General features: G+C 52.6%; 1 protein-coding gene and 1 gene segment (V, D, J or C); both read left to right on the top strand.

The window, feature by feature from the left end:
* Positions 1-16723, top strand: part of LOC119247944 (T-cell receptor beta chain C region-like) — a 78986-nt gene that overhangs the window by 42268 nt on the left and 19995 nt on the right.
* Positions 12211-15323, top strand: LOC119247916 (anionic trypsin-like). The gene is made up of 5 exons (XM_037514735.2): positions 12211-12250; positions 13114-13273; positions 14106-14359; positions 14739-14875; positions 15147-15323. Exons 1-5 carry the CDS (start codon positions 12211-12213, stop codon positions 15294-15296), a joined length of 741 nt encoding a protein of 246 aa, XP_037370632.1. The 3' UTR covers positions 15297-15323.

Raw genomic sequence — 16723 nt, forward strand, 5'->3', positions numbered from 1 at the left:
GCTGGAGCCTTCCGTTCATGTCCAGTGAGCAGGACAAGCGACTGTGTAGGGCCCCGTGGCCGGCGAGAGTTGCTTCACCCAAACTGAATCTCCCGTTGTCAGTGCCATCACTCAACAGAGTTCTGCCCTATGCCGGCACTTTCTCCTCCCTCGGGGGACGGTGTTTTACTAAATCTGCTTTCTCCCATTTTCTTCAGCTCAGCTAACAGCCCTGCCATCCACCCAAACGCCCAAGCCAGAGCTGGGGAGTCACCCCCGCCGTGTCTCGGTCACCTCCTCGCCTCATCCATCACCGCCCCTGCGTGTTTCTAAGCAGAGTTCCTGGCAGTTTTACTAATTTTTCTAACTTCACAGGTAACCTCTATGGTCAGCAAATGTCCTCCCTCACCCAGATTCCTTAACCAGCTTCCAAGGAGTCACTCACAATCCCCTCTATTGGACTTAAACCCCTTCAGTGTCTTGCCTTAAAGGAGCTGAAGGGAGGGAAGGAAGGAAGCCAGGGATGCAGGGGGGAGAGAGAGGGAGAAGGCCTCATGGAGCACCCCTTCAGTCCATCACCCGGGTCACCATGCACAATGGGGCGCTTGCACCACCCCAAACCTAACACCGTGACAACTATGCCCAGCTGAGATGTGTCTAAGGTGGGCTGTGCATTCAGGAAACAGCCTGGGCCGCCGGGGGTCCTGGGAAGCTGTCAGGAGCTCAGAGGACAGGGGTGAGCTTGCCAGGTGGGCCTGGCAGAGGAGACAATAGAACAGTTGGAGTTATCCTGGAAAAGAAGGCCCTGCCCACGGAAATGCAATCCTAAAACAACTCTGCATGAGGCGATGAATCCAGGACCAAGACCTGAAATTAATGAGGCCGTCGCTGGAGAAGGATCTGCCCTGGACAAGCACATGCTGCTGCACGAGCGGGCGGTGGGCAGCGGGACATGCCCTGCTGGGCTGGACAGGTCTTCCAGGCCCTGGAGCTGGTCCCTGAGACCACATGTGTCTGAGGCCGGAAGAAGCTCCTCCAGTAGGTGGGGCCCAGGAATCTGGCTCGATTGCCCTCAGGCAAGTCTATGAAGGGTCTGGGCTGAGGGAGCCTGCTGACATGGCGGAAGGGAACTAAGGGACAGAGGACCTGACACCACAGCCCTGGGTGCTGTCCACTGTGCTGATGTTATGGTGGCCTCCTCTCTCCAGGGAAGCTGCTTCCCCTAATGGGGCCGGGCTCAGGACCACTGGGTAACACACACAGAGTGTCCACCCCGTCTGCGCAGACAGGAAGCGTCCTAGTAGGCTGTGGGCGAACTGCTGGCAGAAGTGTCTGCAGCTCAGAACGCCTGAGGCCGGGAGTCTTTTTCGGTCTCTTTTTACAAGACGCCCCATCTCCTGGACGTCCTCTTTGTGGGTACGAGTGATGCCAAGTGAGAAATGAATTAATCATAGCCCCACTCCTGGCTCGCGCCCGGATCTGCACATGCAGGTAAGAGCATGACCTGTGATCATGTCACGCAGTCACCTTGCTTTCTGCCCCTGAGGCCTGACAAGCTGCATCTGGACAGCATCAGCCTCACGACGCTGAGGATAAAGGGAGGGAAACTCGAGCAGGAGCTTAGAAGGGTCTCCAGTGTGTCATGGTCAGAGGAAGACAGCAGGCGGGGTCAGGGAGGCCTCGGTCAAGGATATCTTCCCCGAGCCCATGAGCCACCTGGTCCAGGCCCACGTTCTCCATGGGATCTTTTGGGATCTTTCTGGATAACTGGTCCACACGGGATGAACAATAGCTGTGCTCTGCGCATGCGGCCCAGGGGAGGATAATCTACTGATGCTTTTGTTTCCTCCTTTTAAGCTCCTTCCAGCTCTGCAGCCATTGTTACTTCAGCATCACGGGTCCTTGTCAGTTGTGGTGCTGAATTATCTGGTTGCTTGAGAAAGAACCTTCATCATTGCTCTAGTGTCTCCCTCAAAACTTTTTTACTGATTTACCCAAATCTTCAAATTTGCATTCATTCTACCAGCTGACTGTCTTTCTACCCCAATTTCCATCTTTGAGGGTCTCATGAGTGAGGGGCTGTCTACGCTTCCCTTCTCCTGGCCTGAGAGTGTTGTGTCCTCTCAGTCTACAGCTGCATCACACTGCCCTGGAGGACACAGAAGGGAAGTGACTGTGACTCCCAGTCTCAGAGGGACTCCTCCCTAGGCCCACCCCTGCTCCCTAGCCCCTCCCCTGTTCCCTGCCTCCACCCTGCTCCCTAGCATCACCCCTGTTCCCTAGCCTCACAACTCCTCCCTAGCCTCACCCCTGCTCTCCTGTCTCTGGCACACACCCTGCTCAGCCCACCCTCTGCACAGCCCTTGTTCTCTCTTCGCCTTCCTTAACTCAGTTCAAGCACAGAGATGTCTTTTTCTCCTAACTTAGCCCAGGTCGAGTTCCTCCTCCCACTTCTCCCTCCTCCCCCTGCCCCCTCTCTGCTGACAGTGCACCCGTTCTCACACCTGGAGCCAGCTATGCCTGCAGTCCCAGCCAAGAGGTGAGGACCAAGTTTCAACCCCAGGTGGCCTAACTCTAGAGCCTGCCCTCAACCAATTCACTGATAATGTTATTTAAAAATTGTTAAGTAAAGCTAGAATTTCCATGAAGGAAATATATGTATTTTATCTGCTTATATTTGTGTATATGTTTATAACTATCACAGAAATAGGAGAGAGACAGACAGACAGACAGCACACATAATGTTTTCCTAATCAGAGCTGAGCGTCACTTGAGAACAGTATTCCGAGGACTGGAGGCGGCAGCAGAGGTGGGCCTGCCTCGCTACCAGGTCCTTCTAAAGACAGCTGTTAGGTCCGTGATGTTAACTCACACATGCACACACATGGAGTACTCTCACACATGCACACATGCACAGGCATGTACATACACGCACAGGCATGTATGCACTTACATGTGCACCCACACACTGAAAAGCAAGGGTGCTCAGCTTGTGCTCTACACTCCCCAGCAACTGGAGGGAGGCCAGCTCTTGAGGTGAGCGGGACAGTGACATCACAGCCACCTGCCGCGGCCTCGCTGGGGGAGACCCACTCTGGTCTTGAACCGGCCATGGTTCTCAGGCTCCTCTGCGCTGTGGCCTTTTCTGTCCTGGGAGCAGGTGAGTCCAATGGCAGCTGAACCCCTGAGCTACCACCCCAGATCCTGGGTATGAGATTTCCCTCCTCAGGCTTCCTGGAGACGGTCTTTCACCTCCCCTGCCCTTTTCTCACAGTCCTCACCGATGCAGGCGTCACCCAGAGCCCAAGATACCTGGCCAAAAAAGTGGGAGACCCTGTCTTGTTGGAATGCTCACAGAACATGGGCCATGATAGAATGTTCTGGTATCGACAGGACCCAGCGCTGGGGCTGCAGCTGCTCCACTACTCCTTCCGTGTCGACGATACACAGGACGGCGATTTCCCTGATGGGTACAGCGTGTCCAGGAAGGAGAAGGAACAATTCCCCCTGAATGTGAAGTCCGCCAGGCCCAATCAGACATCCGTGTACCTCTGTGCCAGCAGTTTAGCCACAGCGGGGCACAGACACATCCTCCCTGCACAAAAAGGGCCAGGGCAGGGGAAATGCCACCAGGTGGGGCTGAGGCTACAGGATGCAGGTGGCCCTGAAGGTCCACATCCTGGAGAGCCCCAACTCTCTCCACCCCCCCACACCCTTTCCAAGTGAGGGCCACCCCAAAGTTAATGCTCAGATGGTGTCTGCAACCTAAATTCCGGAGACTCTCATGGCCCAGAGAGGACCTCCCGCATAGCCAGCCTCACAGGAAAAGCCCTATTCTACCCTCCTGTGTCAGCTTCCTTGCCTTCTTTGCCCCAGGCCCTTACACTTGCTCCTTGGCTGGTTCTTGACTGACATTTCACTAGAGGTCCCTCCCACACCCTACAGGCTTCCTTCGGGTAAATTGTGCTGTGTACGTGGTGATTCAAGAGAACGTTTTATGATATTTGAATTCTGTTCATTCCATTTAAAAAGGAAAAAAATGATGAAAATAAATCTCCAGTTTCTCTGAATGACCAATAGAGTTTCATTGGGAAGTCCTGGCCAGGCTTGGAACACACCATGATGCAGAGGTGGTAAGAATTCGCCTGCACGTCCACTCACTCAATCTGGAGAAAGCAGCTGTTTGCTTACTTTTAAGAATGAAACATACTCTCTGGTCAGTAAATGTTCATTGAGCCTGTCCTGCTTTGGGGATAGGAAAAAATTATAAAGGGTATTAGAAATCCCAAACTGAGGGAATTTGCAAGACTCTGAATGAGAAAAAAACTGGCAAATGTAAAGCTATTTGGTGCTAGATTTATATGTAAAACTCAAAGCAAAGAGTAAATCGATGTGTATGACATTATTCAGGGTTACATTCAAAGGAGAGAAGGGACTTGAGCTGGTTTTATGAAAATAAAGGCAAGAGAAACAAGCAAATTAAAAAGAAAATTCCTGCACTGTTTTTGAGAGCTAGCCTACTGCATCGAAGGATAAATTCTGTCTCTGAGAAAAAACAGGAACCGCGGCCTCTTGGCTGAGCTTGACATCCAGAACAGAGAATACACTCCCTCGCAGAGCAACATGAGATACCAGAACACGCAGCTGCAAGCTGCTGTGGGCCTCCAGGGAGTTTGGGGGTCCTGCAATGTCCCATAAATGACTGATTTCTCACATAAGCAGTGCGGGAGTGCTGTGGTTCCCCTTCCAGTGCCACCTCGTCCATCACTGCAGGCATCACCTCCATGGAGCCCCTAGAAGGAGGGGCACACAGAGGACCCAGCTCCTGTCCAAGCACAGTGCCGCCTGGCCCCCAACACCCCACCTCTCTATGGAAATGCTGCCCAAGGAGAGATGTAGAGCACAATTGCAGGGAAAATGTGCAAGGTTCAAATAGCAGATATCAAAGCCAACAGCATAAATGAAGTTGAAAGGATTGCAGATTGAGATAAGAGGTTTGAGTTTAGAAATAAATTGAAAATCAAAATGCTCTGAGAAAGTTCACAGAAGAGACTCTGTAAAGCACCTAACACCTCACTGAAGTTCACTGGAAGGGTCCAAGGACACATTCAGAAAATGTGACCCATTACTGGAATAAAGATACATCGCATCAGGACACTGAAGAACTCACAGAGGGAAAAAACATATGCTGAACATCCCAGAAAGCAGGCGCCTCATTCCACTGTCCACCGAATGGGTCTCAAACCCAAACATCAGCATAAAACCATAATCCACAAAGCCAAAGCCGTGGCATTCTGCCTCTGGGCCAGCATCATAGCCCATGCTGACGACATTCTTCATGACTCAGCATAGCTTCCACTGCCGCCATCTTGAGAGAGGAACCTGTATTATCCTAGCGACCCCCAAGCGGACACAGCATGAATGACATGAACTACCGTCAGAAGATCCAGGGTGCTGCTGAGGCCTGGCCGCTCAGGGCTGGATGACAGGATGGAGACAGGCTCTAAGCTTACCTGGATGGCAGAGTTAGCGGACATCAAAGAAAATATTCTCGTAATGAATAACAAACAGGGTCTAACACAGAAGCAAATTTTGTTGTGTCGGGCAACACCACATTGATGAAGACACGGGAGTCGGGGAGCAAGCTACATAATGCAGGATGCTGCTGAAGAGCAAGATCCTGGCCTTTTTATTGATAGAAGAATCATAGCATCGGTTGCAAGGGGAAGGAGGAAAAAAGGGAAAGGGAAGAAAGTAACTAGAAAATGTGCTGACATCTATATTGTTGCTGCACCTCCCCCTGCAGTGACCTTTAGGGCTAATGGCTTTCGCCAAGGTCACTAGGTCCGGCTGGGCAAGGAACCAGCGCGCAGGGGAGTACAGCAAAGTTCCCTGAAGACAGAGATAAGACAGACGCCTATCAAAAGATAAGGACCACCAGGAGCCACCACAAGAACGCTGACCAAAAGGAGCCTTATCTCGTCTCCTCAGACCTACAAACTTTATCCCTTCACTCTCTTTCTAAAACTTCTTCCTTCTCTTCTATAAAGGTCATTGATTGCTAAATTAAAGAAACATGAAATCTAGTAACAAGGATGACTCAAATGAAACACCACTAAACCTTGTGTAACAACAAAATTGTTAGTTCAATAATTGCTCTGTTATATGTTAAAATTCCTTAGCTTTGATCCTTAATGAAAAAGTGTTATTACATAAAAAAAATAAGTGCACCTGTTATAATTAATAATGATTAAGGAATTTAGTGGTTAGCTCAGAGAAAATGTAATTATATAAAACAAAAGATAAAAGTAATGGTCTGACTGCTTAGGAATGTGCCTAGATCCAAATGTAACTCTGGACATAAATCACTGCCTTGTCAATGATAAGTTAAACCTATGAGCCAACTGGTTTAGTTCACTGATAACCGATCCTATGCCTTTAGAAAAACATATATATACTGGTCACCAACTCAAAGAAAATTACACTCAGGTTTTCACTCTCTTGAAGTGTGTCTGTTTGTCATTTCTTTCGCCGACTCCCTGACCACCCTGCGCGCTTCTCTCAACCCTGAGACGGCCTCATCGTCTACTGCTGTGCTGGTCCGCGGCATATTGTCAGGATTGTGAGTCTGCTCTCCAGGCACTTCTCATCTACTTGTCATTGAGATCAAGACCTAGTCCCCCAGCCACATTTCAATCTTATCAACAAGGCATTCCACTGATGAGCTTTTGGGGTCCCTTGGTCCTCGCCCTCCACCCCTCCCTGGGCATTCGGTCATACCTCCATGATGTATAAGTCAGGAGTACGTTTATGCATCTATCTTCAGCCTCCACCGACCCCACCCCACGTTCCGGTCATACCCCGTGATGCATAGCCCTTCCCAGCGTGATCCAGCTTTGTGCTCTTGATGGATTTGAAAGACACCTTGCAGGGTTGGGCTCCTGGACCTAACTGACCAGGCTATTCTGATCTTGCTTAGGATTTAGAACTGTAGCTAACAAAATGGTGGCCGAACAGGCTGCATAGGATTAGCAGACCCACAAAATTTGGTCTGAAATTCAACAATCAATACTTGTCATTTGCCTTAATAACATATTAAAAATTCCATATGATCATCTTTAGAGATAGAGAAAACATTGGAGATATGCAAGAACTGTAAACTAACTAAAAAATATTGCTAACAGAAATGAAAGATGACTTTAAAAGTAGGTAAGTGTGGATGTACATACATATATGTATGTATGTGTGTATATGTATGTATATGTGTGTTATCAATATATCATGTTTGTGAATTGGAAGAGCAAATGTTAAAATGAGTATCCAGCCCAAACTGATCTATAGATTTAATAAAATGTGAATTATCATCCCAACTGGATATTTTTCTTTTAGAAACTGGAAAGTTCATTCTGAAATGTATATAGAAAGACTCTGTGGAGGCAGAATCCAGGTTGCAAGCTCACGTGTGGTCTCTAGCAGCGGTGCAAGTAGCAGACTCGCGGCGCAGGTGATGACGTGAGGGGCGGCAGGTCTGAGGCACATGATGGTGGCTCCTTGCAGGGCAGCCAGGAGAGTCCATCCTAAGGAAAGAGCCACACAGCTCCACCAGGGGGAGGCTCCTCGCTGCCTTCTCCTCCAGAAACGCTACCTCCTGCCACAGGAGAAAAGAGGCCCAGCAGGGTAGGAACTACCTTGGGAGGAAAGACACCCTTGAGTTTGACTTCTTAGTGCCTTTCCTCGAGGCAGGTGAGCGGCTAGAAACTTCTGTCCATGAAGATGCTGACTTGCCTGCTGCTTCTCCTGGGACAAGGTAGGAGGTCTCTCCCCTGGGGAGTTTGGGTTAATACTAATGCTGAGCAGAGAAGTAGAGGGTCTGAGTCAGAGGTCAAGAGAGGGTGTTGGACAAGAGACTTTTGTTGGAATAACAATTGGCAGAACAAATGGAGGCAGAGCTACCTGCAGGGTTCTTCGGGAACCTCAGCGATAGTGGAACAAATAGCACAAAGATGTCCATCTGGAGACAAGCTTGTCCATCCCTGATGGACTCCTCTGTCTCTCTGGAACTAGGCTCTGTGTTGGCTGTTCTTGTATCTCAAAATGCAAGCAGAGTCATCTGCCAGCGTGGGACCTCGGTGACAATCCAGTGTCAGGTCCACGGAGCGACGACCTTCATGTACTGGTACCAGCAGCTCCCAGGACAGGGCTTGGTCCTGATGGCCGCAGCAAATCAGGACTCTGAAGCCACTTATGAAAGTGGGTTCACCAAGGAGAAGTTTCCCATCAGCCGCCCAAACCAATTCTTCTCATTTCTGACTGTGAACAACATGAGCTCCAATGACAGCAGCGTTTATTACTGCAGCATGGTAACACAGCAATGGACACAGATTGGAGACCCGAGCAAGAACCCAGCTCCCTCCCACCCAGCTCCCATCCAGCTGGGCCCAGGACCTTGCAAGGCAGGCTGCAGGGAGGAAGCCACAGCTGTGGGTAGAGACAGCAGCTCCTGTGTCTGCATCTGCGGGTGGTGGTGGGAGTGAATGGGGTGACAGCCTGGAGAGAGAATTTAGGACCAACTGGAGGAATCCATCCAGATAGGATGAGTGGTTGCTAGGAGGCTGCGGGTAAGATTCTTCCCAAAGGGTGTTTAGAAATACTCAGTAAAGACTGTCGGATACAGTTCGAGTAGCAGGGGCAGAAATAAACCTTGAGCTGCTTTACCCCAAGGCTGCCTTCAGGCAGGTCTCCATCATCACAGTTGCGAAGGTCCTCAGTCATCTGGGTATCAGGCTGGCCCATTACACTGATGGCGTTACGCGGGCTGAGCTTTGCGAGCAGATAAATAAATCCAACTGACGCCTCGTACAGCATATGCATGCCAGATAATGTGAAATCTGCAAAAACTCAGGTAGCTGCCATGTGGCTGAGTTCCTGAGGTCTTGATTGGTCCAAAGATGTGGGACATGCCAGAACATTTCTGTGATGGACAGCTACCCCCAGGACCTTTGGCTGTGACTGTATTTGGAGACAGAGTCTTTAAAGAGCAAATTAAGTTAAGGAGGCCAAGAGGGTGGGTCCTGATCCAAGCTGGATTGGTGTCACTATCAGAAGAGGTTAACACGGGCACGGAGAGGCACCTGAAGCGCGCTCACGGAGAAAAGGTGCATCAGGGCCCAGGGAGAACAGGGCCATCTGGACCCAAGAGCGAGGCCCCGGAAGAAACCAGCCCTGTCCACACCCTGGTCGTGGGCTGCAAGTTCCCAGAACTGTGAGGAAGTGGATTTCTGTTGTTTAAGACTCGCAGTCTGTGGTGTTCTGTTGTGAGAGCTGCAGCAAACTATTACTGAGTAAATAAATGTGATTTAGGGGAAAATTTGCCAGGTAGTATGGACTTTCCTGGAGAAAAACTCTACAAAGGCATTCAAGCTTGGATCCTGTAAGTCCATAAAGAAATGAACTAAGTTGTCCTCACGGGAGGGGAACAGACGTCTTTTTTTTTTTTTTAAGTTTTTTTTTTAATTATTTATACAAGCACTGGGTACAGGCCAGAGGCGCGGGAGGGTGAGAGAATTCACCAGAGACAGAGCAGGGAGCAGAACAGGCAGACGGACCGAAAGCACTGCTGAGGGGAGCAGCGGGTGCGACAGGAGGGTAACTCCCTGGTCGGCCGCGAATCGAACCTGCGCTCCAGAGGCTGCGGACAGCTTCACAGCGCTGCACTCTACCACCTGCGCCACTGGCGAGGCCTGGAACAGATGTCTTGACCTTCATATTTGAATAGAAAGGGGCCCCCGCAATGCAAGCCAGCAACCTCAGCTGCCTCCCCGAGGCTGGGAAGGGAACAGATGTCACGGGTTATTTTCATTTTTCCTCTTTGTTTTGTTTTTTGTTAGAATGCCTATTATTTGGATGTTGAAAATTCTACTTATTTCTCTAATTCTTAGAGTCTTCTGCCTTGTGTATCTATTAAAAAAATTTTAAACTTTATGTGGTCATAAAATAAGGTACTCCTACTATTGCAAAGAAACTGTTGTGTGTGTTAACAGTTTCTTCTAAGGAGAAAGCAAAATACGAGGTGGTGGCTGGACTTAAGACTTTAGACAGAGAAAATCCTAAGGCTCGTGGGCCTTTGCATGTAGACAGTGTCAGAGCCACGAGCAACAGTCTAAAAATTTTCGGTCCCTTTTCCCAGTTTCCTATCTTCTGCCCCAGCAAAACCATCTGGGGTACACCTGTGTCCTCAGGACCCGTAGCAGCGTCTGTCCTTAGTGTCTAAGCAAGACTTCCCGTGGAGACCCCACAATGAGGGGACAAAACAAAACAGCATGTTGGGTGACATTAGAGGGAAAGTCCACCTTATTGAACTGCACAACCTGAGTCACCAACTCACTCCCAGCACATAGGGGAGTCCTCTATGTCACAGCTACGGCCCACAGTGCCAGAGGTCATAGCAAGATAAAGGTCAAGACCAGGAGCCAGATGTAAGATCAATTCAATTTCTATTTCTGCCAGGGAGACAAACATCCCAAGGGATCAGGATGTACATTTGTCCTCAAGGAACCTCTGACTTGACCTCAGGAAGCCTCCTGGGGCCTCCTGGGGCAAATCCCAGCCTGGCAGCACAGCCAGGTCTTCCCAGCCTTGAGCCCAGCTCTGCCATCCCAGTTCTGCATTCCCAGGCAAGATGGCACCTACTTAAGGATGAGGTCCTTTCTGAATCAATGAAGATTATTTCATCCACTGAACTACCAATGTGAACAAGTAAAGACTCACACTTGAAACTCAACGCCTGTGAGACAGCGGGCCAATGGTGTGTGAGTGTGTGGAGCTCTTCAGCCTCTGTGGGTGAGGTGCAGACAGTCACTGTCCCACACAGCAGGGGCCCACTGAAACTGGGGGCTGCAGTAGGAGGGGGGCACTGAGCCACGGGGCAGCCACCCGGGCACTGGAGCAGACACATCCCCCAATTCACACGAGCTTCCCTGGACTCCTGCCCGCCAGCCTGCTCCTGTCTTACTTCCACACCAGACTCTGAACTGGGTGCACGCACACAGACTATTTCCTCGTGTCTACCTTTCAGAGAAACCGGATGTAAACGCAGCCCACTCCTCACCCACCTGAGCTCAGAGGCATCAAGGAGAGGCCTCCGCCTTAGCAGGCTCCCCAAATACTCACAAAGTCAGACCCACACACAAATGCTGCCTCCATCTCTGCACCCCTCTGGCTGGTTGTGCCGCAATGTATGGGAGGGCTGTCTGGTGGCCATGGCAGGTCGCCCACTGAGATTGTTACTGGGAAGATTCGCTCTGTAATGAGCTCCACAAAATAGTGGACCACTTCTAGAGCAGCACGTTCCAGAATGCCCTGACCCCTACTTAGTTATTGATCACGCAGTGTTCAATAACTTTTCCTCCTGCAAATCTGCTGCTGTTCTCTGATCAGAACCCACATTGCTCAGCCTATCTGACCCTAGATTCCTGCTGAGGCTGAGAGCCCCTAGCTGCCGGGTCTGTTTTCCACACCCTAAGACACAAGACTTCTGAGAGTGTCCCCATGACAGTGTGAGTGATGAGACAGACCAGTGGCCTGAGGGAGAGGGTGAGGAGTGAGGACGGGTCTTCACACCTAGTGCACCCCTTAAGGTGAAGATTGAACCTTTTCCTCTGCCTTGAAATGCTGCCCACCAACGTTTGTAGCGGAGTCAGCTCCTTCCAGCCTCCCTTCTTATCCCATCCAGAAACTGGAGTTATTGTTCCCCAAAGTACTACATTAGACCTTCCTACGCATTGTTTAGACACAAATGCTTAGAGACATATGATACAAACACGACCTCTCAGCTCTCCAGGGGCCCTGGGACAGCGGACAGCGGGGTGTGCGCCCCTCCCAGCCCTTCCACAGCGGTGTCGTCCGTCTCCACCAGGCCAGAGCTTCCAGGGCCCACGTCCTTCAACCCCTTCCTGCCCCTCGTCTCCTTGCATAAGAAGGCCCAGCCGTGGCAGGTGGAATCCCTTCCAAGAAGTAGCTGACCTTCCTCTCTGCGCTCAGAAGTGAGGTTCCCTTATCACCCGGGGTCACGAGCCCACAGGGCGGCCAAACATTGCAGAGCTGACGCGGGCCTGGCATGGGAAAGCCGCAGGTGTGTTTGCCCTGGGAGGTGTCCAGACCCGCCGCCCTCTCCTGCGCCCACCCGGGAGGTATAAAGGCCGCCCTGCGCCGCCTCGGGCACACTCGGCAGCCATGCATCCTCTGCTGATCCTCGCCTTCGTGGGAGCCGCTGGTGAGCCCCGCGCCCTCCCGCCGGACACCGCGCTGCTGCTCCCACGGCCTCCCGGCCTCCCCTGTGCTCTCTGCGCTGGGTCACCTCTTCCCTCTGGGCTCTCTTTAAGGCCCTCCCCTCCTGCGGGACTCTCGGTCCATTCCTCACCCATTTCAGGGCTGTGGTCAGAGAAAATGCAAAGGAAGAGCAGGTGGCAGGGACTGTGGAAGAAACCACAGTGGGGAGCTCAGTGCTGAAAGCTGGGGTGGCTTCAGGACAGCGTCTTCCCCTGCTACATTGGACTATTGAACAGCTTCTCCAGTCGCCCCTGAGGTTCTGACTTAATTGACAGGCCATGGCCTCTGCATTGATCTTTAATCTTCCCAGGTGGTTTAAGATTCCCAGGCTCACAGCCCAAGTTGAATCCCCTCACCTACCAGCCAGTAACAATGCCTACCTTTGTCCTGCCTCATGGGGCTGGGGCAGCTCTCCCTGGCCTACTGGTGCAGATTTGACCTATGGGAGAACTGGGTGCAGCTGGGTGCAGCTGGCTACATAGCCATGATTGCTCCAGTTGGGACAACCCATCCTGTCCATTAGGGACTCAGACAGCCATAGGAGCAGACTGTAATGAATGAGCAAGAGCAGCATTTGGTGTGGGAAGACCCAGGGCCCCAGCTGAGGCCTGCAGGCTCCTGGCTCTGTGCCTGGCAGGCACATGGAGCCCTGGGAAGACACCTGGGGAGGCCACTAGGGAGGGGCAGCTCACTGGCTGCCTGGCTCCTCGCCTTGCTGGCTAACCCACCCTAAAGAGCAGGGTCCAGCGCGGGGAGGGCTCCCCACCAACACGCAGCTGAAACGCCCTCTCCCGGTCTGCCCTGCAGTGGCTTTCCCCGCTGACGACGATGACAAGATCGTCGGGGGCTACACCTGCGCCCAGAACTCCATCCCCTACCAGGTGTCCCTGAACGCCGGCTACCACTTCTGCGGGGGCTCCCTCATCAACGACCAGTGGGTGGTGTCCGCTGCTCACTGCTACAAGTCGTAAGTGCAGCCCCGCCCGTGCTGGCCCCAGAGCTGGGAGCCCAAGGGTGCTGTGGTGGGCTCAGGTGTGCCCTGCAGGGACGGGAGAAAAAGGTACCAGTGGCAATAGACTGGCAGGAGCTGGGGTGAAGAGAGGGCACAGGGAAGACAGCATCTAACACCTCAAAAAAAAACCCATCAAACTGCCAGTACAATAGGTGCTAACATAAGGAAGAGGTGATTTGGCCTGGAGGGCCCAGCAGGAAACCAGGAAGCACCTCCTTGGTTTACCTGCAGCTGCACCTTGGAACCACCTGAGGAGTACGGGAAACTGACTGGCATCTGCAGGAGAGGGTGCAATATACTGGCTTTCACACTCTGCCTCTGGCCATTCCCCCGAGAATCAATGTCCAGATCTAAGTGCTTCAGCACCGGAGTTCTTGGGCTATTAGTTTCCAACTCAGAGAGTCTGGGGGAGTGTGGCTGGGATTGGGAGGGGGGCACTGCAGGTACAGGGGCTACACTCAGAACCCGGAATGGGCTCCTACAAAATGTGGGGCTCACCCCTAAGCAAGAGGGAGGGGAGGCCAGTGAGTGCAGTTAGAGTACCAAGCGCACTTCTGTGCCCACAGCGCTGGCTGCCAAGGGCACCAGGGGGCTGGACAAGCAGGCTGAGGAGCAGCCCCCTCCCTGACCTTCCCCTCTCCCTGCTCCTCTCACCACCACCCTCCTCTGAGGCAGAGGAGGACCCACCCTCCCCACTGCCCTGCCCCCCAAGTTCCCCCTAAGCCCAGCAGGGAGCCCAGAGCCCTGGGGACTGGCCTGGAGACAAGCCCTGCCCTCCCTCCCACAGCCGCATCCAGGTCCGCCTGGGAGAGCACAACATCGACGTCCTGGAGGGCGGCGAGCAGTTCATCGACTCCGCCAAGGTCATCCGCCACCCCAGGTACAACGGCTGGGACCTGGACAACGACATCATGCTCATCCGCCTGGCCCAGCCCGCCGTCCTCAGCGCCCGCGTGGCCTCCGTGTCCCTGCCCACCAGCTGCGCCCCCGCTGGCACCCAGTGCCTCATCTCAGGCTGGGGCAACACCCTGAGCTCTGGCGGTAAGTGGGACCCCCTGCTCACCCCCACTCCCTCAGTCCCCACATTTCCCAGACCCAAGTGTGTCCTGGGCTTGAACCCCTTTGCTTCCTGCGTGTCCCCCACGTGCACAGCCCGGGGCCCTGCTGGGCTGGGTACAGTGAGGCAGGGAGGAGGGTCTCCAGGGCTGACCCTTGGGGTGGGGAGAGAGCATGGGGAGGACCCTCTGCTCTCATCTCCTGGGCGGGGAGCCTCCTGGACTCCTGGGGGAACTGTAGCTCCCGCCTCCTGCTGGGGCTCGCATGGAGGGGTTGCTCCTGACTGCCCTGGGCTCAGCCCTCCATCACCCTCCCCGTGCCGGCCTCGCCCACATGTCCCCTCATCTCTCTTCCTGCCCCCAAGTCAACTACCCCGAGCTGCTGCAGTGCCTGGACGCCCCTCTGCTGAGCCAGGCCCAGTGCGAGGCCTCCTATCCCGGCCAGATCACCGCCAACATGGTGTGCGCTGGCTTCCTGGAGGGCGGCAAGGACTCCTGCCAGGTGAGGGCGTGGGCGCGGACACCCTGCGCACACGCGTGCACACCCACTCACACACTCACCTGGGGAGCGGATGGCACCCTGACGCTGTGCCCAGGGCTGGCACCAGGCCAGCTTGTCTGGCAGGTATCTCCTGGGCACAGACTCCAGGCCGCCCCAGCTGCAGGATGTGGGGTACGGAGATGCCCACAGCCAGGGTGTCTCAGGGCTGACTGAGGGGGGCTCAGTCCCACCTGGCTTCTCCTGGATAACCCATCCCGCCTCCTTCCCCCAGGGTGACTCCGGTGGCCCCGTGGTCTGCAACGGAGAACTGCAGGGCATCGTCTCCTGGGGCTACGGCTGCGCCCAGAAGGGCAAGCCCGGCGTCTACACCAAGGTCTGCAACTACGTGGACTGGATCGAGCAGACCATGGCTACCTACTAGACACCCCCTCCCCACCTCCGAAATAAACTGACCCTACTTCAGTGCCCGTGTCTGTGCCTTCCTGCGTCCCTGCTCTGGGCGGGTCCTTCTGCCTCAGCCTGGCTGTACCTCAGGGATGAGCAGGGAGCCCAGCTCCCAAAGGGGGTACCCCAGAGATGGACTCACAACCTGAGGGCTTTGAGTGGGATCCAAGGAACAAGAATCAGTGGATAGGAGGTGCTGCATGACAGATGAAATAGGTGTCAGAAAAGCCTCCTCAAAAATGATTCAAAAGAGCACCTGCACCCCTATGTTTATTGCAGCACTATTTACAATAGGTAAAACCTGGAAACAACCCAAATGCCCAAAAACAGATGACTGGATCAAGAGGATGTGGTACATATACACCATGGAATATTACTCAGCATTCAAAAAAGATAAACACATGCCATTCACAGCAACGTGGATGGAGGTGGAAGGAATTATGCTCAGTGAAATAGGCCAGAAGGAAAAAGAAAAATATTGGATGGTTTCACTTATAGGATGAATATAGGGGAACCAAATGAGACATCAGGGAAAAAATATAACACCAACACAAAACAGACAAAACCACAAAACATGTATAAACTAAAGACATCTGCAGGGAGGGAGGGAGGAGCACAGGGGACTGTGGTGATCGTGCATGGATGGGGGAAATTCTATGGTGACTACACCTGAGGGAAAAAAAAAAGCAAACATTGTTTAAAAATTATCAATGATGGGGGCCTCCCTTGTGGCGAAAGGGGTTAAGATGCAACAATATGGGGCAATCTGCAGCCACTGCAGCACGAGTTCCATCCCCAGCCAGGGAGGTGACCCACATGGTGCAGCAGACCTCTCCTGACTCTCCCACTGCTCCCCTTAGCAGTGTATTTCAGTCAATCTGTCTGTTCTGTTCTCCACTCTGTCTCTGCTAAATCCTGTCACTTCCCACACCTCTGGCCTGTGCCCCAGTTCTTGTATGCATAAATAAATACATCTTTAAAAAAAAAAAAAGAAGAAAATGAGCCATTTCTGATGACAGACCATGGAAGAAGCAGAGATAAGGGGAGATTCCCAGGGACAGGCTGGCTGTATTCCAGGCATCTTGGGGTCCGGTGACTCCTTTCAGGAGAATGAGGTTATATCAGCTGCCTGGCAGATTCTCCTCCTTAGCTGTCAGGGATTGATGGCTTGGCAATACTTCCCAAGTCTCTGCCATCCCCTCAGGCCCACCCTCCACCCCATGCCTCTGCAAAGCTTCCACTCTTCATTACAGGCACAAGCTTTGCCTGGAGCCCAAAAGCCAGCCAACACATGTGAGAATTTCAGCAATGCCCCAGGCAAAGTGCATCTAGCAACCATTTGTTGGTGTTACAGTCATTCATGGTTTAATTTTTATTCTGATTTTAAAGTGTCAAATGAGAAAA

The sequence above is a fragment of the Talpa occidentalis genome, unplaced genomic scaffold, assembly GCF_014898055.3.
Source record: "Talpa occidentalis isolate TD23 unplaced genomic scaffold, MPIMG_talOcc4v2.1, whole genome shotgun sequence".
NCBI lineage: Eukaryota > Metazoa > Chordata > Mammalia > Eulipotyphla > Talpidae > Talpa > Talpa occidentalis.